Here is a 25,118-nt window from a genome sequence, read left to right on the forward strand (position 1 = left end):
CGACTCCAAGAATCCAAGACTGGCTGGGGGGAGAGAGCAGGTTTGCCACCTGTTAGGCGTCAACAACGGCCACAGCTGCCCTTCAATCTTTATAGATGAACGAAATGCGCATGTTTCATATTGTCTCTCTGAGTCAAAGCACCACTCCCTTAGGAGCGGGCGCACCATAACTCCCGCTTAATCCGCAGTGCAACGGGCAACGTGTCTGTGCTACCTTTACGGAGTACACAGCAAAATCCGGGCCTTTCACGCACATTTTTCCTAAACGGGTTGCGGCCTACTGATGGTGTACAGCGAGTCTCCTACCGTGTAGGAGAGAACTCATCCCCTGGAAGGTCTAGTATTTGTTCTGATCGAAATACGCCAGCTGAAAATCCCTGGTCATCCTAGGATTGCTCTCACAAATAACTCCGGCTTAGTTGGCCTAAATGTTTGTCCCACCTGCTATGGATTTTCACTTGGCATGTAGACAGCGAAATGACGGAGATCAGTTCCTTGATATAATTAATAAATGGCTGTGTCTCGTTTGAGACATAACTGTTAAGTGTCTTCATCTAACCAATTAATAAAATATAGGGCGTATGACCACTAGTACTTTATTAATGGATCGAAAGAAGATACCATCTTTCTCCTAGGAGCAAGCCTAAGGGTATATGCAAGGGCAGATGCAAGGGCAAGTGTAGGGGTTTGCATTATAGGGTATATTGGAGGGTACCCCTAATGGCTTTCTTGATAAAAATATAGATGTGTGAGATCTTTGTATGTCGGGAAAATAAAAATACAAAAAATTGATTAAATTGAACGGCTAACTCCTAGGAATGTTTCAAGTGATATTTAAAAAAGTAAGACTGGTGGTATCAACGTGCGTGTATGCTTAATATGATCCTATAAAACGGTTAGATCCTGTAAATATAGAATGAATTCGATAATGAGGGAGCACTTACGTCCGAACATACACCACTTCACAGCAGTCCGCTCACACTTGGGGTTAGTACACTTAGTTACGCCAAGTTCGATTCCTTTAGGCTGATCGAATGGAATACACAAACTCTTAGCGCCCATGCTAGGTGCTTTGGCATCTTGCTCTTCGCCAGATTCCTCTTCCGCCTTTCTGGCACTCATTTCTTTGATCTGATCCTCACACTCTTCAGTCAAACAGTGTGGGATGACGCACATATCTTTGGCATTAAGAGCAGGGCAGAAGTCGTCCCAGTTGGTGATTAATTTGGTGTGTTCATCAAATGATGCCTTTGCACGAGAGTAAAGGTCTGCTTGGATGGTTTCAAGTAACGCAGGGACAGCGGTACCTAGTTCTTTGATTGGGATGGAAGATTTACCGTCTTTACCGGCGATGTCACGACGGGAGGTTGTCACGAAAGAACCGGCGGATTCTCCGGGGCCAAACTCAAGACGAAGTGGGATTCCCTTAAGTTCCCAGTCGCTGAATTTCCATCCTGGGGTATAGCCGTCGCGCCTATCAACTTCAACACGGACACCGGCAGCCGATAGTACAGCGGCTATGGCATCGATCTCGGCCATAATTGATGCACGTTCATCATCGGGAGTCTTGACACCCAGGCCAACAGGCACGATGATGGTCTGGATATCAGCGACACGCGGAGGAATAACCAACCCGCGGTTATCACCATGGATCATAACCATCACACCGATGGTACGGGTGGATAATCCCCAGGAGTTTTGCCAAACGTGGAGTGGTGGTTTCTTCTCATCAGGGCGTGACGATGGGTCCTCAACAGTTATGCCAAACATCTTGCTGAAATTCTGGCCTAGACCGTGAGACGTTCCTCCTTGAATTCCACGACCCGTAGCTGGGATATATCCTTCCACAGTGGTAGTATAAAGACCACCTGCAAACTTTTCCTTATCTGTCTTTTGCCCTTGAACGACGGGGACTGCAAGAAGCTCTTCATAAACGTGGGCATAATGTTGGAGAATCTGAAGCACTTCCTCGCGAGCCTCAGCTTCTGTTAAATAGGCAGTGTGGCCCTCTTGCCATAGAAACTCTCTTGTGCGCAAGAATGGCTGGGGGTTCTTGAATTCCCATCTCACCACCGAGTTCCACTGATTGAGTTTAAGGGGCAAGTCACGATGACTTCGTATCCATTTAGCGTAGTATGGGTACATAACAGTCTCGGAGGTTGGACGGATAGCAATTTTCTTTTCTAGAGCAGAGTTGCCACTGTATACATCGTTAGTTGGTGTTTTCGTCATATAAATTGAGAGTGGTGGTAGAAGTGCTTACGCGTGAGTCACCCATGCGACTTCAGCTGCGAACCCTTCAATATGGTCTTTTTCCTTCTTAAGAACGTCTTCTGACACAAAAAGGGGAAAAGAGCAATTCTTAACGCCCATCTTCTTAATATTGGCATCGAACCAGCTTTGGATTTGCTCCCAGATAAAAAAAGAATGAGGCTACATGAGCACCATTAGCGACTTGTTCTTTTCTCGACGACTTGGAAGTTAAGACGTAGATATAAAGCAGACGTACCTTTAAAACGAAACAACCTGACACATCGTAATAATCTAACATCTCTCCCTTTAACAACACCTGCTGGTACCATGCTGGAAAATCATCTTCCTTCGTGACGTCTATACCAATAAGCGCAGGGCCATCACCCTTCTTCTTCGCCGGTTTTACAGCCGCATGTTTCGTTCCGCTGTGACCAATGCCCTTATCAGCCTTCCCTGCCTTCCCCTGAGCGAGCTTCTCCTTCTTCGCAGCTTTCTTTGCGGCGTTCTTGGAGATTTCTGCTGGTGGAGGGGCACTGCCGTCGCCGCTGGCGGGGTTCGCGCTGCGCTCTGGGAGCGAGGTAGGCTTGGTCGCGGGGGCCGGATTAGCAGATTCCTGGCCTGACATGGCTATCCCCTGGGTAAATTGCGAGTTTAACAGCGGCGTAGAAGAGTAAACGGCGAGGTATCAAAGGGGGCCAGCTATGGTGATGCTTGTTGTTCCCACCACACACAAATAGCGACTTGGAGGGGAAGTTCGTAAAATCAAAAAAGGGTTCACCGCCTTTAGTGGCAGAAACCTAGCTGCTTTCTTGCGTCCCTGAACATCGCATGCCTTTGACAATACCATCGCAAGCTCGAAGCCACAGTCGAACGGCATATCTGATCTTTTCTCGAGATCATGGCAGGCATTTTTGAACAGTCGCGGAACTCCGGGACCCTCTGTAAGTCGTCTGCGGTTTCTCGACCCGCTAGGCAGCTAACTAAGCTGACAATTTGTTGTGCAGTCCTAGGAGGAACGAAATTGAGCGGCTCCGATATTCGCGACCAGAACGGTTCGTTAAGCTCTGTTGCCCTGGTCATGGATCTGGTGTCTAATTCTCTTGTCAGTTCTTGCAACGCAAGCTATCGCCAATGTTGTGAAAAGCTCGTTTGGCCCCTCTGGCCTGGACAAGATGATGGTGGATGATATAGGGGTATGAGTTCCCCTCGGCCACGATTCCCTCACATTCTTACATATATTGCAGGACGTCACAGTTACAAATGACGGAGCAACAATCTTGGCCTTGCTTGATGTTGAACACCCGGCTGGGAAGATTCTGGTGGATTTGGCACAGCAGCAGGATAAGGAGGTACGGACCCCGCAATAAAACTACATTCTTAGACGACCATCTAACGGGGTTGGACTAGGTTGGAGATGGCACGACTTCAGTTGTTTTGATTGCTGCAGAACTCCTTCGACGTGGAAACGAATTGATGAAGAACAGAATACACCCCACCACCATCATAACAGGGTACAGACTAGCCCTCCGTGAGGCCGTGAAGTACATGAACGAGAACATCAACATCAAAGTCGATAACCTAGAGAAGGATAGTTTGTTAAGCATTGCCAGAACGTCCATGTCTAGTAAGATTATCGGATCGGATATGGATTTCTTCGCCAAGATGGTTGTCGATGCTATGCTCTCTGTCAAATCCACGACCCCGAAAGGAGAGGTCAAATACCCCGTCAAGGCAGTTAACCTACTCAAAGCACATGGAAAAAGTAGCTTGGAATCCGTATTGGTCAACGGCTATGCGTTGAATTGTACCATCGCCTCCCAGGCCATGCCAACCAGGATAACGGACGCGAAAATCGCCTGTCTCGATATGAACTTCCAGAAAGAGCGAATGAAACTCGGTGTTCACATTACCGTTGAAGACCCAACGCAACTTGAGAAGATTCGTGAGCGAGAGGCTGGCATCGTTATTGACAGGATAGAGATGATTCTCAAGTCTGGTGCCAACGTCATTCTCACCACCAAGGGAATTGATGACATGTGCTTGAAGATGTTCGTAGAAAAGGGTGCTATGGCTGTTCGACGATGCAAGAAGGAAGATTTGCGACGAATTGCCAAGGCTACTGGAGCTACGCTCCTCAGCACTCTCTCTGATCTCAATGGAGATGAGAAATTTGACGCCTCGAACCTGGGTCATGCAGAAGAGGTTGTCCAAGAGAGAATATCTGATGATGAATGTATCTTGGTGAAGGGAACCAAAGTCTTCAGCTCTGCGTCAATCATCCTACGTGGATCAAATGACTTCCAGCTCGACGAGATGGAAAGATCCGTACACGACTCCCTGTGTGCCGTCAAGAGAACACTCGAGAGTGGTTCCATTGTCCCAGGTGGTGGTGCTGTGGAAACTGCCCTTCACATCTACCTTGAGGAGTTTGCAAGCACAGTGGTAAGTTATCTCATCTACAGCCATCCTTATTCCTTTATGTATAAATCTAACCAATTCTATGTATAGAGCTCCCGAGAGCAACTTGCGATTGGCGAATTTGCCCAATCCCTCCTCATTATTCCCAAAACCCTCGCCGTGAACGCTGCCAAAGACGCCTCTGAACTCGTAGCCCAACTACGCTCTCGTCACGCCCACGCCCTCCGCGTCCAAGAGGGCGTCGCCAACGAAGCTGACAAGGCTATCGCCAAGCAAAAGAACTATAGAAACTATGGACTCGAGCTTATCAAGGGCAGAGTAACGGATTCCGTCAAGGCTGGTGTTTTGGAGCCGAGCATGAGCAAGGTGAAGCAGCTCAAGAGTGCCGTCGAAGCCTGTATCGCTATCATGAGAATTGATACCATGATCAAGTTGGATCCTGAGAAGCGCGAGGACGACGGACATGGTCACTAGATTAAACATTCTTCAGACGTGGCTCGAGCTCAACGATAAATGTCGGCTTAGCGCATATTGTGCTGTCTACGGCAATTCGTTTGGCTTCTGCAACTTAATGCATCTACTTTAATGTCCTGGGAAGAGAAAAGAAATATAAAAGCATCGATTCAGATAGATATTTGGTTTTCTGCCAGTTAACTTTTGGTGGATAGGAAGGACGTTTAGTGATGGACATACTCCGAACGAAATATGGTATATCGCAGCTATCATAAAGGCTCGCTAATTCAGAAATTCATAAAAGCTGTAGTTTATGGATATGCTCTAACTAAAAAGATCTTGCTCCAACTGAGAGATAGTAGGACGCTAAAAAACTCGTCCCTATTAGGGCCATGTGTCATCACCACGGAGATATCATTAATAAATATAATGCTTTGAAAAAAATCGAATTCAATCACGCTTCGTCATCATCATATGATGGGTCCTTGACATCTGCCCAGCCACACTGCCATCGCTGACCATCATTATCCTTATTAAGTCGGAGTTTTCGAGCAGCTGGGCCTTCACGCCAGCATCTAGCATTTAGGTCGTCGCTCACGGTAATCAACTCGCCTCCATGTGCCCATGAGACGGCAGTAACTTCTTTATTATGACCTTCGATTAAAGGAGTTCCATGTTGGTATATAGGGATAGTATGCTCTAATCTCTCGGGGAGACTTGAGCTAGAGTTAGACCTTCGAAGGCTGCTGCGGAGACGGTGATGTCCAGCCTGGGGCTGCGTTGGTGGTACAGATGTAGATGTAGTTGTAGGTGGAGGTGGAGGTGTGTTGCTGGACAATGCGAGGGAGGGAGTAAGGTAACGCTCATCAGTAGGGAAAAGGATAGCGCAATTGTCGCTGCTTCCAACAGATAGGAGTTCGGACTTATCATCCACTGCTCGACGGAGGCTGAGTTTGACGAAAAACGAGCTAACCATCAGGCGTGGATGGCGGAAACCGTACAGAGGGCCTAGACCGGCTTTGGCTTCCTCTGCAGGATACCGTCGTCCGGGGGTGTTATTAGGTTGTGACATTTCGGGAGAGTTCCCGAGGAGTAAATGGGGGGTCGAGTATGCATAGATGGTGCCATCTCGACACAGGGTATATAATCTGCTGCCGTCGGTGTTAAAAGTCAAGGAGGTCAATCCGAATTGCCGGAAGCGGGAATGGCTATCTGGCTGACGGGTCGAAGCTAGCGGAACGGCAGCTCGTCGAAGAGAGTATGCTGTCCGCAGGTCCCAGAGTCTCACACAGGCGTTTGATTCCGACGAGGTAACGAACAGGTGTTCACGGCCAGGCTGCAGAAACGAAATCGAAGTCACGGTGGTGTCATCACGCCGTAGTTGAGATTCCTGCTCTGACTTGGTACGAGTCCTCTCCAAATGTGCGCCTGCAATTGTTTTGGATGTTTGGGCGTATTTCATCTTGACGGGAGGCCTGAGAGAATCATCGTCATCGTCACCAAGAGAGCATTGCAGTCGCAAAGCAGGTTTATCGTATGCTTTATATCTCAGATCCCATATATTGACACTGCCATCTCGACTGCAGGTTGCCACCACGTTGTTGTTACTTCCAGGCTGGAACTGCACTCTTTTTACAGAGCATGTATGTTTGGATAAAGAATAGATGGGGGTTTGCGTAGCCATATCGATGATGTGTGAGGTTTGGTCTCCAGACGCTGTGGCCAGCAGCTTGTCATCACTGGAGAATTCGAGATCCATGATGGAGTTTTTATGCATGGACGGAAACGATAAATAGGCACTAGAGAAGCCTTTCTTGTCATCCGGAGACGTGTCAAGCAACCTAATACCGCCAGCTTCGTCGCCAATGGCAACTAAAGAATTGGCTTTTATGTCGTTAGTAAACGTGGATTCAATTGAATTGCGCAAGTCAATTGAGAAAATGAAGATACTCACTGTTGCATGAAGCGGTGCAATAAGGCGAGACGGGATTTTCGCCTTTCCAGCATGGGTGAAGGTCTTCCGGCTGACTGTAGAAGTTTGCTGTTTCATCCTGCCAGTCTGTGGAAGGTTAGCTTGAGTGACTTTCTGGTTGCGGTGACTGCTACATACTGGCATCATTTGAAGCTCGAATAGTTGTCCGGGAAGATCGAGACACGCCAAAATTACGTGCATATAGGCTAGGCGAAGCACGAGCAAGAACTTTGGATCGACGTAACGGAGCTGGCATTGGTAATGGCTCAACCAAGCTCTCTGGCTGCGCTGGAACTATTTCACCGGGATGGAAGAGACTGCTTCTCTTCGGGGACACATCGCTAAAGATAGGGGGCGCAATTCGCACCCTTCGTAGTGGTGACGACTGAAGCGGCGGAGAGCTTAACCCGCAGAATGATAGCTTTCTCTTCTTGGTAGGCGTGCGAAACGGGTCCTGGCAGGGCGACGAGCTGGCAATTGCACATTCATTCCCCTCAGAAACGCCTGGAAAAGCTGGTCCTAGCCGGTTGAGGGCTGGTGAAGAAGTTATCTCCTGTAGAGCGTTGCGAATAGAGCGGCTTCGGGTGTTGGGAGCGTTGAGCGAGGACCTTGGAGTGAAGAAGCGTCGAAACGATCGGGGAGTAACTGGAGGTTTCTTCTTCGGTTTCATAGGAGGAGGAGACGAAGGCAGAGTATCGTGAGATGCACTGAGCGATGGAGGAGAGGACGGGACGACATCCTCGTGCACTTCAATCATGGCTGCTGCTGGCAAGCAGATCTAACCAGTGTTGTTTACGGGAGTACTCCGTACACGGGGAGTAGATAGATTCTCACTAAAGTGAGATTATAGCGTGAGTAAGATACGAAGAGAAGTGTTGATATGGCGGACGGCGAGCAGGTATCGATGTTGGAAGTGCCTCCCGCCACTTAAATGGAAATATGCAGTTCACGACGCGCGCGAGCCACGAAATGTTCTTTAATTAGCGATGTTTTCCCATTTACGGGCAGATCGCAAAAAAAGCGTGACTTGGTCTTGGCGTTTTTTACGTGACGCGAAGTTGGTCCGTGCTTTCTATCTTTTTAACCTCGGCTTTAACCCAAAAGAAGACTAGCGCCAGGTCGCCTGATCAGGCAGGCGGTGGGAAGGGCTTGGCACTGGCAGTAAAAAAAAAACAGCTTGCTTACCTAAGATAGAGACTGCGAAACTCAAATAATTTTTTTAGATGGTTCACTGCAGCAGAGGATAATGATGGATAAGGTGAGCTCTTGAACCGCCAATTCGTCGAGACAGAGCTGCCATGGCGCAAATCAAGAGAAAGGGCCACGGCCAGGACGAGTCAGCGGCGGCGGCGCCGAAGAAGAAGGCCAAGGTTGCCGTGGAGGAATCCAATGGCGCCTCGAAGTTGAAGAAGACGAAGCCTGCGAAGGAGCACAAAGAGCAGGATGAGCCTGCTAGAGGAGCCAAAAATGATATGAATACTGCTCTGAAAGCTGCGCCGATCTCCATGCTACGAGATGAACAGCCTGCCTTTCCCCGAGGCGGTAACAGTGTGCTCACTCCCCTCGAACGGAAGCAGATCCAGATCCAAGCGACCAAGGACGTGCTCTTTGAGCAGAAGGGGAATAATGGCGCGGGTTTTGCCAATAGCGACGATGAAGGAAGCATACACCAAGCTGAGGATAAGAAGGATACTCGTACCAAGTCAAAGAAAAGAAAGACCAAAGGAACGAAGACCAAGGACGAGCCAGCGGCAGCTACCAAGCAGGGAGTTAAGATTGAATCGCTCACCTACAAGGTGAGGAGCTACACTCGTCGTATTTTCTATACAAGGATCATAAACTAACATGTAATAGCGTATTGTGGTCGGTTCCAAAATTCTCGGTCAGGTTTCAAGCATTGGCATCCACGATATCTCTCTTGCGCTACCTAACAACCTGACGGGTTTTATTCCTTGGGCTGCGGTCTCAAAGTCATTAACACGAAAAGTCGAAGCTTTGCTAGGAGACGATAAGAGTGACGATGAAGACGAAGACGACGACGACGACTTTGAATTGAAGGATTTTGTCAAGGTTGGGCAGTATTTGCGTGCATCAGTTACTGCAACAACTCGTAACGAGGACGACAAGAAGGTCAAAACGAAAAAGCACCTTGAGCTATCCGTGGAACCTCATGTCGCAAATTCAGGTCTTACGAAGGCTGATGTCGTGGTAAACGCCACGGTCCAAGCTTCTGTTGTAAGTGTCGAAGACCATGGTCTCATAATGGACCTTGGACTGGAAGATAGCGACACGAAAGGCTTCATCTCCTCCCGAGAACTGCCCACCGGGGTTGATATTTCAAATGTCAAGGAGGGGTCAGTCTTTCTGTGCATTGTCACCGGACACAATGCCAGCGGGACTGTAGTGAAGCTCTCAGCAGACCTTGCCTCAGCTGCCTCTGTCAAAAAGGCACATTTCTTAAATACAGCACCAACTATCAATGCCTTCCTCCCGGGAACAGCAGCCGAGGTGCTCATTACTGAAGTAACTCCACGCGGCATGGCTGGAAAAATTATGGGAATGCTGGATACTGTCGTCGATGTTATCCATTCCGGGTCAAGCGACGGGAAAAGGGATCTCACGAACAAGTACCATCCAGGCGCGAAAATAAAAGGTCGCCTTATTGCTACTTACCCAACCAGCGACCCCATCAAGCTCGGTTTCTCGATCCTTGACAGCGTCATGAAATTTTCTCCCACAGCCACCTTGACTAGCGGAGATGACAAGGACACACCGGCAATCTCTGATATAATACCAGAGGTTAAAGTTACCTATGTCGACAGTACACTTGGCTTGTACGTCCAGTTGGGATCTACCAAACACCAAGGTTTCGTACATCTTTCGAGGGTCGCAGATGAACGAGTGGACTCTATTTCTTCCTCCGATGGTCCTTACAAGGTGGGCTCGACGCATGAAGGCAGAATTATTGGCTTCAGCGCCATGGACAACATGTTCTTAGTGTCATTGGAACCAAAAATCATCGACCAACCTTTTCTTCGCCTTGAGGATGTAACAGTCGGCAGTGTCGTGAAGGGAAAGATTGAAAAACTTCTCATTGGAGAAAACGGTATCGACGGGCTGATAGTCTCTCTCACGGATACCATATCCGGTCTTGTTCCCGGAATGCACATGGCGGATACCAAGCTACAGCATCCAGAAAAGAAATTCAGGGAAGGCCTCAAGGTTTCCGTGCGAGTTTTATCAGTTGATCTCCTAAAGCATCAACTTAGATTAACCATGAAGAAATCCCTACTGAACAGTGACTCCGCGCCGTGGAAAGACTACGAAAACATCTCGGCTGGAGACCAGTCTCCAGGAACCCTGGTTAAAATCCAGAATAACGGTGCTGTCGTTCAGTTTTATGGCACCATCAGGGGTTTCCTCCCAGTTTCGGAAATGAGTGAAGCATATATTACAGATCCTTCGCAACATTTCACGGTTGGCCAGGTTGTCAACGTTCACACACTCAGCGTAGATGCCGAGCATGGAAAATTAGTCGTTTCTTGCAAAGATCCCGCGACCGCAACTGAAGACTATCAGTCGGCATTCGAGAAAGTTCAGCCCGGTCTTGTTGTTTCTGGAACAGTCTTTGAAAAGTCAAGTGATGATTTACTTATCAAACTCCAGGACTCAGGCTTAGTTGCAAGGTTGAACTCTGAGCATATTTCCGACGGCTCAGCATCGAAACGGGCATCAGCTTTGAACCGTATCAGAGTCGGCCAGAAGATGGCGGGCCTTCTAGTTTTCAGAGTCAAGAAGACCCACCGCCTTATTCAAGTCACGAACAAGGCTACCTTGAAGGAGGCTTCTGCGGAGGGGAAGCTGCCTGCCAAGTTTGACGATGTCAAGCATGGCTTGAAAGTAACGGGACTAGTCAAGAACATTACCCCGGACGGAATATTTGTAGAGTTCTTGGACAACCTCACTGGTCTGATACCGAAACGTTTGGTTGACGATGATCATATTTCTCGGCCGGATTTTGGATACACTCGATCTCAAGTTATTTCCGCCACAGTTTGCGCCGTCCAAGAAGACTCGGAACGATTTCTTCTTAGCCTGAAACCTGTTGGAAAAGACAAGCAGACGTCCGACACAAGCTCAGCACCGGAGAAGAAGACGATAGTGACGACCTTGACGAACCCTGTTGATGAAGAATTGAAATCTATTGAGGATATTTCATTTGGGAAAATCACGAAAGCTAAGATTACCTCTATCAAAGACACACAGCTGAACGTTGTTTTAGCTGACAATGTTCAAGGACGTATCGATGTATCCGAAGTCTTCGACGGATGGGAGGATATCAAAGATCGAAAACAACCACTACGATTTTTCCACTCCAAACAAATTCTCCCCGTTAGAGTGCTTGGAGTTCATGACGCTAGGAATCACAGATTTCTCCCCATCAGTCATCGAGCTGGTAAAGTTTCGGTGTATGAGCTGTCCGCAAAATCAAGTTGTCTTGAGGCATCAGATTTCGAGCCTCTTCGGTTGGAAACTCTTAAAATCGGTGATATTCATGTCGGATATGTCAACAACATCGCTGAAGATTGTTTATGGCTAAATATCTCACCGAATGTGCGAGGAAGACTGCGTATTACCGATATCTCTGATAACTTGTCCGTCACAGGCAACATTCAGAAGAATTTCCCTGTCGGGTCAGCGATCAAAGTAGCAGTTACTGGAATTGATGCTGATAAAAACCGACTCGATTTGTCCGCTAGAATTGGAGACGCCGCCAAAAAGTTAACTGTAGCGGATCTATCCAAGGGCATGATCTTGCTGGGCAGAGTGACGAAAGTAACTGACCGTCAAGTTTTGGTCCAAGTAAACGACAATGTTGTTGGCGTCGTTTCTCTGATAGATATGGCCGACGACTATACGAAAGTAGACCCAACCGCCTTCCACAAAAATGAGGCACTCCGTGTCTGCGTCGTCGATGTCGATATCCCCAACAAAAAGATCTCGTTCTCAGTGCGACCGTCAAAAGTTCTCAGCTCCTCTTTGCCTGTTGAAGATCCCGAGATCACTTCCATCGACCAGTTGAGTGTTGGTCAGATCGTTCGCGGATTTATTCGAAGGGTAGACAATATCGGTGTCTTTGTGACTCTAGGGCATAGCGTGTCAGCCTATATCCGAGTTTCAGGCCTTTCAGACTCCTTTTTGAAAGAATGGAAGGACGAATTCCAAGTCGACCAACTTGTTCAAGGAAGGCTTACTGTCGTGGACAAGGAAAATAACAAGATCCAGATGACTCTGAAGAAGTCAGCCCTTGACCCCAACTATAAACCTCCGTTCACTCTTAAAGACCTGAAGCCAGGCCAGATAGTGACTGGTAAAGTTCGAAAGGTTGAGGAATACGGGGCCTTCATTGCTATTGACGGTAGCGCGAACCTCAGTGGTCTGTGCCATAGATCCGAGATGGCAGAGAAGAGGGTCGAAGATGCCACACAGTTGTACGAAAAGGATGACATCGTGAAAGCGAAGGTCCTTAAGGTTAACTTGGACAAAGGTCAAATTGCATTGGGTCTGAAGGCATCCTACTTCAAGGATATACTTGCAGAGGCAGAAAACGACGGAAGTGACGACGAGGCTGGCGGTATTGACCTTGACGTCAGGTCTGACGATGACTCCGATGAGGATATGTCAATGGGAGGAGTGGATATCGACGACGAGGAAGATGAAGACGAAGAGGAAGAAAGTGATGACGATGACGTTGAAATGAAGGATGTAGCTGATGATGCCAAGGAGGGAGGTCTTGTTACCTCCGGTTTCGACTGGACTGGTGATGGAGATAAAGAGGACAATGAACTCCCTGCCGGCTCTGGGGAGGACGATGGCGCGACGAAACGGAAGAAGCGTCGGAAGGCTGAGATCCAAGTAGACAGGACTGGTGATTTGGATGCAAATGGCCCACAGACAGTTGCTGATTACGAACGACTTCTTCTTGGAGAACCGGATTCCAGTCTGCTGTGGCTGAAGTATATGGCCTTCCAACTGGAATTGGGCGAAGTGGACAAAGCAAGGGAAATTGGTGAACGTGCTCTGCGGACGATGAGTATCGGTCAGGACGAAGAGAAGCTCAATGTCTGGGTTGCTCAGCTCAATTTGGAAAACACCTTCGGCAACGATGACAGCCTTGAAGATGTCTTTAAACGTGCCTGCGAATATAACGATGCGCACGAAATCTACGACAGGATGACGAGCATATTCATTCAATCCGGTAAAACGGAGGTAAGTACATGTGCAACCCCTTTCTTTAGGTCTGTTTGTCCGTTTTCACATATGCTAATGAACATTAAACTATAGAAAGCGGATGAATTGTTCCAAACCGCCTTGAAGAAGAAGGTCTCCTCTACGCCAGATTTCTTCCTGAATTACGCCAATTTCCTCTTCGATACCCTTGATGCACCCCAGCGCGGACGCGACTTACTTCCCCGAGCGCTGCAATCTCTCCCTTCTCATACGCATGTTGAACTTACATCTAAATTCGGCCAGCTGGAATTCCGTTCCCCCAACGGAGATGTTGAGCGTGGAAGAACAGTGTTTGAGGGACTCTTGTCCTCGTTCCCAAAGCGCATTGATTTATGGAACGTGCTACTGGACTTGGAAATCAAGGTCGGTGATGCAGAGCAGGTAAGGCGGCTGTTTGAGCGCGTCCTTGGAATCGGCCATGGTGTTGTTGCGGCCGATGGAAGTAAATCGAGCTCGAAGAAGAAGCTAAAGGAAAAGCAAGCCAAATTCCTTTTCAAAAAGTGGCTTGCTTTTGAAGAGAAGGTTGCCACTGATGGGGATTCGAAGATGATCGATGAGGTTAAGGCTCGTGCTGCAGACTATGTCAGGTCTATCAAAGGAGAAGCTTGAAAGCATTTCCTCAGAGATAGGGGCTCGCAATGGACCGAGGCCTTCTAGTCCATATTCTACTGTCAAGCGTTCAATCCTTTGTTTTTTTAGTGTCGGCGTGTTCTTACCAAAAGTTTAGATTATGATACCTGGAATGTCATGATATGGATATCTCTGTACATATAATATTTAGGTCCCTAGTCTATGGCTATTCAGTTCAAGTAGATCACTCCCTCTTACTGGCCATGAGTGCCCTATATTGCTCCACGATACTCTGTCTCTCGGTGGCTAATTCTTCTCTTCGTCTCAAACTTCCCGCTGCAGTAGGGACATCAGCAACATGGACCTTTGCGCCTCCCATCCCATGCACCTTAAATATTTCTCTGGGTTTAGCCAGCTTCTCTGGCGGAGCTTGAACAACATCGGCCGGGTTAACTGATTTCGTGATTTTCGCTTTTTGATTCAATTTCGCCCATGGATCGTCGTTATCGTCGCTGCTGATAAACCCATCGCTATCATCGTCTCCCCCAGTACTCTTCTTCTTCTTCTTTTTCTTATGTGCCATGCTACTCTTCTTACTCTTTCCTTTGACACCTGCTCCGGCTTCGCGTTCCCATTCTTTCCACAAGTCGTTGACCTCTTCATCTTCTCCTTCTGCTTCCTCAATTTCAGCTTGGCGTTTCTCGCGGAATTTTTTATCATCCTCACGCCATTGGCTCTGTAGTCGTAATAATCGTTTCTCGTGCTTTGTCTGGCGGGTCTCTCGTAGTTTTCCTATCGCCGCATCCTTCCCTCCTTTCGAACTCGAAGCTCTTTTTGCTAACTCTGAGAATGGCAACGCGCGATCGACTCGAGCAGCAAAATCCGATATCCTTTCTCCAGGTAGAATCTTAGGAATATTCGCCGCCCTTGCGTCCTCCGCCGCTTTGGCTTTGGCAACCTTCTTCGTGTTGGGTTTCTTTTGTTGGTCAGGCTCATTTTTTCGTTTTCGTTTGCGGCTATTCTGTTCGTCTGAGTCTATATCTCCATCGCCATCTCCTTTCTTCCGCTTGCTGGCCGATCCTTGGTACACTTGCATCAGTCGCGCAAAGGCGCGCGGGGTGTCATCTTGTAATTCTTTGACTGTGGCCGTCTTTTGTTTCGATCCCTTCTTAGGCGCTTGCCCTTTTTTAGATTTGGCGCCAGGCTTTTCTGATCTGGTGGGGAGAGATTTTGCTATCGAAGTTGGGGGAAGATCATAATCGTCGCTAATAAATCAATTGTTAGCACTTAGCTCAGCAGTACCGAAATGCGATAGATGCGATTAGGCATTGAAGAGATGTAGAGTACTCACGCCCCGTTCCCTCGTCTTTTGTGCTTATGCGGCATGTTGAATAGCGATATATTTTCTTATCGTTGTTTTCTTCTATTTCTTCATACGAAGTTTTGACCTTCAAGATTTGAATATTTTAGAGTTTATTTAGGTTGGTGCCAAGACTCCGCTCCCTTTAACATTTTCGACTTCAACAGCATCACAAAACAGCTTTTATATCCAAGATGACTGCGGAGACGCAGACAGGAAGTGCAGACACATACAGAGATATCTGCCATGGGTTGAAATGACCTTATGAAGGATGAAAAAAGATACCAATACTCTACAAGTTAACTACTTGCTAGCTGTGCGAAGGAAACTGAGAATATATATTCAATATATACATTCAAACAGCAATCCATATATCTCTATAGATAATGGGAATACTGTGAGACTGAAGAAAAATGGCTTGATTATTATTTACATGAAAAAGCCCCCGTCTACCGGAGAAAGAAGGACATGGAAAGCCAGCAAAGAACAGGGGAAGAAAAGGACAAGTATGAGAAGTACAGAGAACCTGATACACCGGTATATTGCACTTGGTCCATCAGCATTCCAGCACATCCCTAATTGGCCTGGATAACACTTGGCTGGACTGCGTCTAGCAGTCGACAGGCAAAGCACCAACTTCAGTGGCGGTCTCGCCGAGAGCGACCTCAGCGGCACGGCGACGGGCGAGGCCAGGGAGGACCTTGCCACCACCGTACTTCCACTTGGGGAGCTCCTCGCGGAGGACAGTGTTGACGTCTTCGAGGGCGTTGAGGCGCTTGAGGAGGCTAGAAGTGGCAACGTTTCCAGGGCCAACGTTGAAGGTCCAGGAGACAAGGGCGCCGTACTGGTTCTCGTTCAAGTGGACGCCATCAGCTGTCTTCAAGGTGATTGTTTGTTGAGGGCTCTAGGGTTGACTGTTAGCAACAGATCTTCGTCTTTACTATGCTCTGAGCAAGTCTTACCTTGATGTCCTGGAGGAGGAGCTTAGTGGCGCTGTCCTCGGTGAGCGGGAATGAGAAGCTGACTTCGCCGCAGTTTTTGGTCTGGCAAAGATGGCCATAGCCGACAGTTGGGAGACCAACTGGGTCTGGGGCAGGGGAGTCAACGAAACCCTCAAACTCCTTGACAAGGGCGATGGTGGCAGAGTTGACATCTGGGCCAACGCAGCCTCTGGTTGTGATGTCGAGAGGAGCTGCGAATGCAGCTGGGAGAAGGGAGATGGCAGAAATGAAGATTGCGGAGCGCATTTTTATTGATTGCTAAGGGAAGTTTGGTAGTGGTATGAAAGGAATTGTTGGATTGAGATTACGATTGTTGCTATTGTCCTTTTGTCTTGGTTTGGTTTGGATAGCTTCATGGACGGATACTGACGAGATTTATATAGACCTACCCCTTCTGCCTGCTGCCTCTCGAGTTATTTTTGTTCCCGCGATAATACGAGCTCAAATCCAGGATATTCTAGCTCGGGAGCCCCCTCATGCAACTGATAGAGCAGGCTGGGGCCCATTACTACCCCATACTACAAATTTGAAGGGATGGTTTGTTGAAATATTCCGTGATCAAGATGGAGTGATGGACCTAGCTGCACAGCCTTTCGTGTAGGTAAGTATTTCAGTCCCTTTTGAGCTATCCAATGATCGCTAGACCTTACGGAGCCTTCGTCGTATAATTCAGCGGGGGTTGAGGACGATCCATATTTTGAACCCGCCAGTCTCCTATCCACGTTCCCCTGAGGCTCGTATCATAAAGCCCTTCCACACTAATTATAGAACATTTTGAACCTGCGCAGATCAACTTTATTTAAGCTGCGATGAAACGTCCCTTGCACAAAAGTGCTACCCTATTACTTGACGTCGTACTACAGGAGTCGGTATATCTAGTTTATTGGTTCGGCCCCTGTTTATCATCTCGAGTTCTGGCCTGAGCTGACCACCGACATGAACAAAACGGTACATGTGAATGATTATCACAGAGAAAGCCTTGCCAAGTGAGATTTTCAGTCGTTATGAGTTCGTATATTTATATTAGAAATCTGGTTTACTCTGGGTACGGGCAACTCGACGCATCAAAATTGATAACCTCGGTAGCATGGAGTAGATCTTGCGCTATCTTCAATTTGCAATTAATGGTTATAGCTCCTGCTCATAACTTGTTTATCGAATGCTTCTGCTTCGGATGCATACCTTCTTCCACCGGCTTACTGGCTTTTCTCTACGTCATAATGATAATAATAGTAATAGTGACGACGATAGCATTAGGCAAGCAAACAATCAGCACGCCTTCTGTAACGCTGGCGATGAAGCTAAGTACGCCCGTAAACAAACATTGCTTCGCTGGTAATATCGTTTAATAGAAACATGGGAAACCCGCAATATGCGATATACACATAGATCTATATTACAGAGAGCCCAGTGCCTCTTCTCCAAACTCCCGCTGAACGCTTCCTTCTGTCCTGAGAATATGGCCCAGCCAATTCCTAGCAGTTTCAAAATCAGGAGCACCAAACTTCACAAGCACAAATCCATTCCGTACCCGTGCAGCAGTCCACGTTACTTTCCCCTGGCTCTTTTCCGTCGGCTTCGCAGCACTGTCGTTACTCTTTTTGCTCGTCGTATTCTCATTAACGCGTTTATCCTGGTCTGTGGGATAGAACACTGTCTGTTCCGAGCTTGATGCCCAGTTCTGGCCGCCAATTCTCGGCTGGGATGTGAATGTCTCCATGAAGAAGTCAGCAAGGGACTCGAATAATGGCCCATGTAGGATCAATGTTCCAAGAATGCCATGAGAGTGTGTGCGAGAGCGGATTGGTGTGTGCGCCGTGGGAGAAGGTAGGTGTGCTTGCGTTGAGTTATTCGAATCATCGCCATCCTGTGGCTTATCGTTTGTACCATTCTCCAGAATCACAGAATCACGAAGTAGGAGTCTCCTTTTCCCAGTCTTGCAATCTTCCAGCCAGACCTCGTTTCTCCCAGTCCACGAATCGAACGACCAATTCTCTCCCCTGGCACTACGTCCTTCCGTGACCCAGTCAAGAACGCAGAGGCTGCCCTTGGAACCTGACACCCTGTCCTCATTCACGGCCTGCTTGCCCTGCGCATGTTCGCCAGCTCTGCCATCCTCTCGGAGAAGAGTGAAGCTTTGAAACTGGTCATACCTACTATCTGCAAATGGTACAGACGGGTCCGGAAGCAAGCACAGTCCTGTTCCTTGACCCAATTGAACCTTCAGAGTCTGTTTGCTCCGATCATTATCCGTCTTGGGAGCGTGTCTCTTCCTACCACCCTGCGCCTCGGTTTTGAATATCTTTGTGCTGCCCTGTGGAGTTGTGACGACAAGTCTTCCTCTAGGCTTTATGGTTATGGAAACATCGATGTGGTCACCGGGAAGTAAACCGCCGCCATACGTGAGAAGGTAGAGGTGTAATGGCGCAGTTGCGGAAGCGGGATACCTCGACTTCAGCCCGCCTTCTGGAGTGCGGGACAGTAGTTTAAGTGGATAATTATAGGACAGCGTCGACAGTGATGGAATAGACGGTGGAAGAACCGTAAGAACGACTTCACCACGGCCGGAGCTTTTGGCAAGGGACGAAGCTGCAAAGGGCGAGTTGTGAATCGGCATTGCGCCGCCTTCTATATCATGGACCACCGCATGGAGCACCAGGCTTCCAGTAGATCAATTGGTTATCCCAGCGGATAGATTGATGGCAAGTCAACGGGTTCCTTCTCACCACGTCTGCAATGACGATATCTATACAGAGAAGATGGAGGATGGTAGATGATAGATGATAGATGGTAGATGTTTATGTTCTTGCGGGGAAAAAGGCCAAATGGAAGGTCGTGATAAAGCTGTTTACAGTACTCTGTAATATTACATACATAACTTGCTTATCTACTCTTATCGCGTGGATTATGACAGTACACAGTGGTAATAACACATACCGTACAGTAATACAGCCTGCACTTTGTAAATTTGCATCGTTTGCAGCCTAAAAAGGGAGCCGAGTCCAAAAAGTTCGCGCGTTTCTTCATCCTCCAAGGCCTTCGACATCAACCACCGCGACGGTGATATCTTGTTGCTGAGCAGTGACTGGACCAGGTACTTTCGGCTCCGCCGGTCGCCTTCTGTGTCTCGTTCAGCTGTTCGCTGCTCCCTTGCCCCGCTCGTTGCGCGCAAGTTCTACCAAAACATCTAGCGCGTCTTAGTGCCCTTGAAGCTGTTGACAAGAATCCTTTCCCCTTCACTTCCAACGAGCCATACGAGATACCGTCACCGACGACATTATACTCGGATCGCACTAAGTATACGATGGAGGCAGCCGACGATCGCGACTCGAGCCCGCTCTCCGAGGCGGGCAGCGGCCTTGCAGGCCAGGAAGACAACGGGCTGTCCAGGCGACAATCCGGGCGTGTTAGGCGGAAACCAGAGATATTTTCTTCACAGACCTTCAATTCGAGCCGTCCAAAGAGGAAGCGCCAGTCCGCGGCCAATGAAGATGAAGATGACGCGTTGAATGATACCTCTGATCAGGCGCGAGAGGAAGATGAGGAAGACGATGAACAAGATGGGGAAACCGATGCGAGCGAGGGAGAAGCTGACGAAGAGGAGCTGAGAGAGCGCAGACAGGGGAGGAATAGGGCTGCTGCTGGCAAGAAACAGCAGAATCAAAGCAGGAAACCCAAGGCCAAGCCGGCTGCGAAGAAACAAAAGATCGCGAACGGGATATCGACCGAGCTTGCCCTGCGTCCCATCATGAACGGGCAGAAGCCGAAACCGCAGAGTAGGAAGAAGAAGCCTCGAATGAGGCAAAGCGAACTTGGTGATGAAGACGGGTTATACGGTGAGTTGCTCAGTTAGCCAATACACACGACTAATTTACCGTTACTGATATATTTACAGCGGAGGTGTTTGGACGCGGTCATACCACGGAGGCCGTTGCGGCGGAGTGGCTCACAAAATACGAAGAAAATAATATCAACGGAATGCGCGACTTGATCAATTTCATCCTAAGATGCTCCGGAACCGATATAAAGGTTGAAAGCACCGACATAGAGGACGTCGACAACGTTGCCAATCGCCTGAACGACATACAGGAGGAATATCAGGCACAAGACATCACCGACTATCCGCTTGTGTCGAAAGCCAGGAACTTCAAGTCTTTCCAGTCTGTCTTGACCAGCTTCTTTGATGACCTTATTCGAACCATCCACAGTGCGTCTACGCTTTACACCGACCCTGCGCTCATTGAGAACATTCAAGTTTGGATTACCTCGATGTCGTCCGCCCCGATCAGACCGTTCCGACATACCGCTACCATCGTCTCCCTTACCATCATGACCACGCTATGCCATATCGCCCGGGAAGTTTCATCCAGCGTGTCAAATACTCGAACTCAACTAGAAACGGAGCGGAAGAAAAAGACTACGAATAAGGGAAGAATCAGTGCTTTGCAAACTAAGATCCAGGAAGGGCAGAAACGGCTCGAAACCATTGACGAGATTCTTCGGGACTCGTTTGACACAGTCTTTGTCCATCGGTATAGGGACGTCGATCCCAAGATCCGACAGGAGTGTATGGGTCTATTAGGCTTATGGATCGGCCTATACAAGGACATGTTCTTTGATGGTCAATATCTTCGGTACCTTGGTTGGGTTCTCTCGGACACTGTAGCCGCTACTAGATCCGTTGTTGTCCATCAGCTGCAGAAACTGTTCCAGAATAAAGACAATATCCCCGGATTACGAGCTTTCACTGAACGGTTCCGTCCCAGGATAGTGGAAATGGCAGTTAGAGACGCAGAGCCTGGAGTTCGTGCTGCTACAGTGGAACTATTAGACGTCATCCGTGATGCTGGTCTTCTAGAACCCGATGACATTGACAGTATAGGAAGGCTTATATTCGACACTGAGCCTCGGGTCCGTAAAGCTGCCGGAAAGTTCTTTGTCGCAAACATTGCAGACGTTTACGAGTCTTCAATTGAGAGTATGGAAGAAGAAGTCAACGAATTCTTTGGCGAAGAGGATGATGAGAATTTCGATTCCCCAAATCGATCCTGGATCAAGTTCAAATGTCTTGTGGATATGTTGCAGGTTTACGATTCGCAAGAGTCTGAGTTGCACGATGGAAACGAACAGCCTCCATCTCGATCTGCGCCATTTGGTAGTCCGATCGGTTCCAGATTTGTCCTTGCCACCGAATCCATTTACCCTCACTTCAAAGATTTCGAGCACTGGGAATCTCTAGCCGGGTACTTACTCTATGACCATTCGCAGATCTTAGAGCCGTCAGACGACAGTGATCCTACAGATGCCATAAAGTACCTGTACAAGCTTAATGAGGGTCAGGAGACCATTCTTCTAGAGGTCCTAGAATGCGCTGTCAAACTACACATCCAAGCTGTTTCGAAGTCAGACGTAGACAAGAAAGGGAGGAAAACGAAGCAATCGGTGCAAATGATGGAGGAGCGCCTGGAGTCTATTGCACATAACTTATCCCAGATAATACCTCGACTTTTGAATAAGTTTGGCGCCGTACCGGAAGCTGCATCTCCCGTCCTGAGACTAGAACACCTTGTCAACCTTGATCTTATCCAGGATCTACAAAAGGATGCTGCGGCATACTCCGACCTTATGAACAATATCAACCAACAATTTTTGACACATTCAGACCAAGAAGTACTAGCCGAAGCTACAGTCGCATTCCTGCGCGCTCGAAACTCCGATGAGCTCAAAGAAGCCATGGAGGGCAAGATTCAAGAACTCTGGGACGACACCATTGATTCTTTGAGCAGCATATTAGCGGACAAAAAAGGGCCTGAGGTCATGAGCCTGTCATTGGGATCACTCAAGACCCTTTCCAATACCGTAATGCGCATATCGAATCTTGCTAGCATATCTGATTGCACTTCGACTCTAGAGGCAGTGCCTCGATCTACATCGAAGAAACGGAGTGGGCGCGCAGAAGCCCCCGTGGATTTACTTCTCTCGTTAGCTAAACGAGGCCTCCGTGAAGAGGATGATGACGAGGACGTGAATAAACTTGAGCAGGAGATAGCTACGAACACATTCAAAACATTATTGGTTTACTTCATGTGGAAAATCCAAAGCTTGACTGCCGCCCTCTCCTCCGGCAGCAACAAGGGCGCATACAACGCTGGATATTTCGAGTCTCTCTCCCAGAGACGCGAATCGTTCGTTGCAACGCTTTGCGCACTTATGCAGGCGCATGGATCTGGTATAAAACAAGTCAAACTTGCAGCTACAACGACACTCCTCGATCTGCAGACTGCCTTTGGTACACTTCGCCATGCGGGGCCTCCGGGGAAGAATCTAACTGCCATGACGGAAAATGAACTCGCCTTCCAAGTACAAGAATTACCCCAAGAGATCACCCCTGAGATACGTTCCCTCCTTTCCCGCCTTCACGACACCGCCGAACGAACCTTCGCCAAGAAGTCGAAACGGAAGCTAGACCTAGCAGCTGACGCTGAGCCGTTGGAGAGTGAATCAGAGGTTGAGCTCGATTCAGACAACGATGAGGATGGAAGTGATGCCGATGAGAATGAAGACGATGTCAAGCGTGCAACGCTCCTTGCTGAACAGAGACTTTGCGAGATTACCGGCAAAATCGTCCTAGCTATTATCGGTCGGGTGTTGGATGTTTCTGGCCCACAAGCAGGAAAATTGCAACGCAAACTTCTCAGAAACAAATCGCGCCTAGGACAGAACTATAAAGAGGTTATTTCGTATTTGGAAGATAGTCAAAAAGAGGGTCGGACCGTCCGGAGGCGGGTGGTATCTAAGGGGAAAGAACCAGAGGGCCATGATGCTGCTGGTGCAAATGGAGCTGCCTCAAACACCCGCAACGGAAAGGTCAAATCTACAGAAATGGTAGAAGATGAGGACGACGATGAGGATGAGGAAGAAGAAGAGGCAGCTGTCGGGGAAGAAGATGACGAAGAGAATCTACGGGTCAGGGGTCTAGTCGAAGATGAGGAGGAGCAACAAGACGCGAGTGACGGAGAGGAACGAGAAGAAGCATCGCCCACTCCAGATGACGATATAATGGGTGATTAAAAACCGGTCATCATACTAGAACAGTGATGACTTTACGAACTGGGAATTGATGCGCATTTTCGCCGGGAATTCGTTTTTTGACTCGACAACTTTTCAACCATTTTACTTTCAATTTGATTCCGTTTTAACCTGTACTTTACTCTCCTTGACGTTCTCCAAATGTTCAATATCTCTACCTGATCTTCTGTTCTGCCCTTTATCTTCTTTCGTGGCGGCCTCTGTTGGTTTGAGGTAAATATCGGAATTCCCCCTTCATCTTTTTCTACGCCTGCCAGTCATAGTTTGTTTAGAACTTTTACTCTCTCCACGCTACTTTAATGTACTGATCACCATCCACACTTACCCTCGCCTTCACTTACAGGCAGCATGGGCCGTGTGGCAAATGATCCCGGTCTGCTTTGCTGATGTCCTATATAATAATCAAGCAAACACCTTCAAGCTCCCTCTTCCTCCGTTCGCGAGCATCGCCATACGACCCACGCCCCGTTCCACAATATTGGCTATTGTTAATGTTTACATCTCCGTTCTTCATGTGTGGATGGTTCCTGGATGGCGGGAAGGTTTCTGATACTACAGTTCTTGCCGTGCCAACTTCTCCACCACCATCTGCACCGTAAACAACTATGATATCATAGCACGGCACATCGTCCATCCTCCAACAACAGCCCCTGAGAGCGCTGATTTCATTCTTCCGCTCCCTCGAGAAGCCGAGAGCGCTTGGCTACCCATAACTACTGTTGTATATTCCAAGCTGCCAACAATGTGTGACAATTGCGACCAGTGTCCACTTCCCAGGCCATTCTTCCTGTGTATCCAATGCGGAACAGATAACGCTTGCAGGTGCAAGATCGTGGGCCCTACGCTAGGTAGCTAAGCATCGAATCCCCGTATATAACGGATATCTAATATCTTCTACCTCTAGGATTCTGGATAGGTGTCTTGTCGGCGGTATGCAGGAGAACTATGGAATAGAACCGTGTGCATGCACTAACATAAACATGCTTATAGATCGTATGTTATCCAGCAGCTCTATTCTGTGGCTGTTGTGCTACGGATATGGGCAAGAAGTACGTTCTTACTCTCGCATTGCCTTTTTCAGGGCTGGAACCGATATCTATATTTCTGATTGCAAGATCCAAGCTAATACATTGGCCCAATCGCACGATATAGGGTTTTGAAGACGCCCGTGGATATAAATTTTGCTATCAGCAAAGCAATACCTTTCTGACGACCGGGGATTCCTTCGTGACAGTTTTCTAGAATACACAAACATCGTTATGAAGTATAATTACTATGGGATGAGAGTTTCCATATTCATAATCACCCATCACCCTTTTTAGACACTGTTTGCTGGACGAAGTATCATACCTGGCGCCCTTGATCTCTCTGTTGCACTATACTTGTTCAAACAGGATCCCAGATAGCTCTATCATCAATAATACCCATTCATGATCCACCAACATTGCTACACCAATAGAGCCTTGCTGCAAGATTACTCGTATATCCTATTCCAATTTCGATTATATGAACAAGTAACTATTCTAGTACCTGTTCGCAGATCTTATGGAAAGCATGCACCTGGTTATGCATGGAAATCAGTTCTACGTGGTGTACGATGCATTATATTTTGGAATTATATCATTATAATGTTGATGGCTTGGTAGGCACAACTGGGGGGAAGCTCCTTCGGTATCTAAAGGAACAACAACAACAACAAAAATTTTCCAGC

At 48.0% G+C, this 25,118-nt stretch overlaps 8 protein-coding genes across 8 annotated transcripts; 3 read left to right on the plus strand and 5 right to left on the minus strand.

Annotated features, from left to right (window-relative positions):
* Positions 1 to 874: 874 nt before the first annotated feature.
* Positions 875 to 2,878, minus strand: GIQ15_05010 (bifunctional aminoacyl-tRNA synthetase; the record flags this gene model as incomplete). Its single annotated transcript, XM_033552427.1, has 4 exons — positions 875 to 885; positions 945 to 2,200; positions 2,264 to 2,433; positions 2,510 to 2,878. 4 exons carry the CDS (start codon positions 2,876 to 2,878, stop codon positions 875 to 877), a joined length of 1,806 nt encoding a protein of 601 aa, XP_033406157.1.
* A 273-nt stretch (positions 2,879 to 3,151) lies between these two features.
* Positions 3,152 to 5,145, plus strand: GIQ15_05011 (T-complex protein 1; the record flags this gene model as incomplete). Its single annotated transcript, XM_033552428.1, has 6 exons — positions 3,152 to 3,194; positions 3,258 to 3,305; positions 3,361 to 3,446; positions 3,498 to 3,602; positions 3,661 to 4,695; positions 4,762 to 5,145. The coding sequence occupies 6 exons, from the start codon at positions 3,152 to 3,154 to the stop codon at positions 5,143 to 5,145; spliced, it is 1,701 nt and encodes a 566-aa protein (XP_033406158.1).
* A 433-nt stretch (positions 5,146 to 5,578) lies between these two features.
* Positions 5,579 to 7,853, minus strand: GIQ15_05012 (cell division cycle protein cdt2; the record flags this gene model as incomplete). Its single annotated transcript, XM_033552429.1, has 3 exons — positions 5,579 to 7,008; positions 7,079 to 7,183; positions 7,235 to 7,853. 3 exons carry the CDS (start codon positions 7,851 to 7,853, stop codon positions 5,579 to 5,581), a joined length of 2,154 nt encoding a protein of 717 aa, XP_033406159.1.
* Positions 7,854 to 8,394: 541 nt separating this feature from the next.
* Positions 8,395 to 13,996, plus strand: GIQ15_05013 (rRNA biogenesis protein RRP5; the record flags this gene model as incomplete). The annotated part of the gene is made up of 3 exons (XM_033552430.1): positions 8,395 to 8,892; positions 8,951 to 13,366; positions 13,442 to 13,996. 3 exons carry the CDS (start codon positions 8,395 to 8,397, stop codon positions 13,994 to 13,996), a joined length of 5,469 nt encoding a protein of 1,822 aa, XP_033406160.1.
* A 205-nt stretch (positions 13,997 to 14,201) lies between these two features.
* GIQ15_05014 (uncharacterized protein) lies at positions 14,202 to 15,343 on the minus strand (the record flags this gene model as incomplete). Its single annotated transcript, XM_033552431.1, has 2 exons — positions 14,202 to 15,222; positions 15,309 to 15,343. The coding sequence occupies 2 exons, from the start codon at positions 15,341 to 15,343 to the stop codon at positions 14,202 to 14,204; spliced, it is 1,056 nt and encodes a 351-aa protein (XP_033406161.1).
* A 584-nt stretch (positions 15,344 to 15,927) lies between these two features.
* On the minus strand, positions 15,928 to 16,564 carry GIQ15_05015 (glycoside hydrolase family 24 protein; the record flags this gene model as incomplete). The annotated part of the gene is made up of 2 exons (XM_033552432.1): positions 15,928 to 16,221; positions 16,280 to 16,564. 2 exons carry the CDS (start codon positions 16,562 to 16,564, stop codon positions 15,928 to 15,930), a joined length of 579 nt encoding a protein of 192 aa, XP_033406162.1.
* Positions 16,565 to 17,714: 1,150 nt separating this feature from the next.
* GIQ15_05016 (urease accessory protein UreD) lies at positions 17,715 to 18,935 on the minus strand (the record flags this gene model as incomplete). The annotated part of the gene is made up of 1 exon (XM_033552433.1): positions 17,715 to 18,935. The coding sequence occupies one exon, from the start codon at positions 18,933 to 18,935 to the stop codon at positions 17,715 to 17,717; it is 1,221 nt and encodes a 406-aa protein (XP_033406163.1).
* A 687-nt stretch (positions 18,936 to 19,622) lies between these two features.
* Positions 19,623 to 23,389, plus strand: GIQ15_05017 (nuclear cohesin complex subunit; the record flags this gene model as incomplete). Its single annotated transcript, XM_033552434.1, has 2 exons — positions 19,623 to 20,154; positions 20,214 to 23,389. 2 exons carry the CDS (start codon positions 19,623 to 19,625, stop codon positions 23,387 to 23,389), a joined length of 3,708 nt encoding a protein of 1,235 aa, XP_033406164.1.
* Positions 23,390 to 25,118: the final 1,729 nt, after the last annotated feature.

This window comes from Arthroderma uncinatum, assembly GCF_011692745.1.
Source record: "Arthroderma uncinatum strain CBS 119779 chromosome Unknown scaffold3, whole genome shotgun sequence".
NCBI lineage: Eukaryota > Fungi > Ascomycota > Eurotiomycetes > Onygenales > Arthrodermataceae > Arthroderma > Arthroderma uncinatum.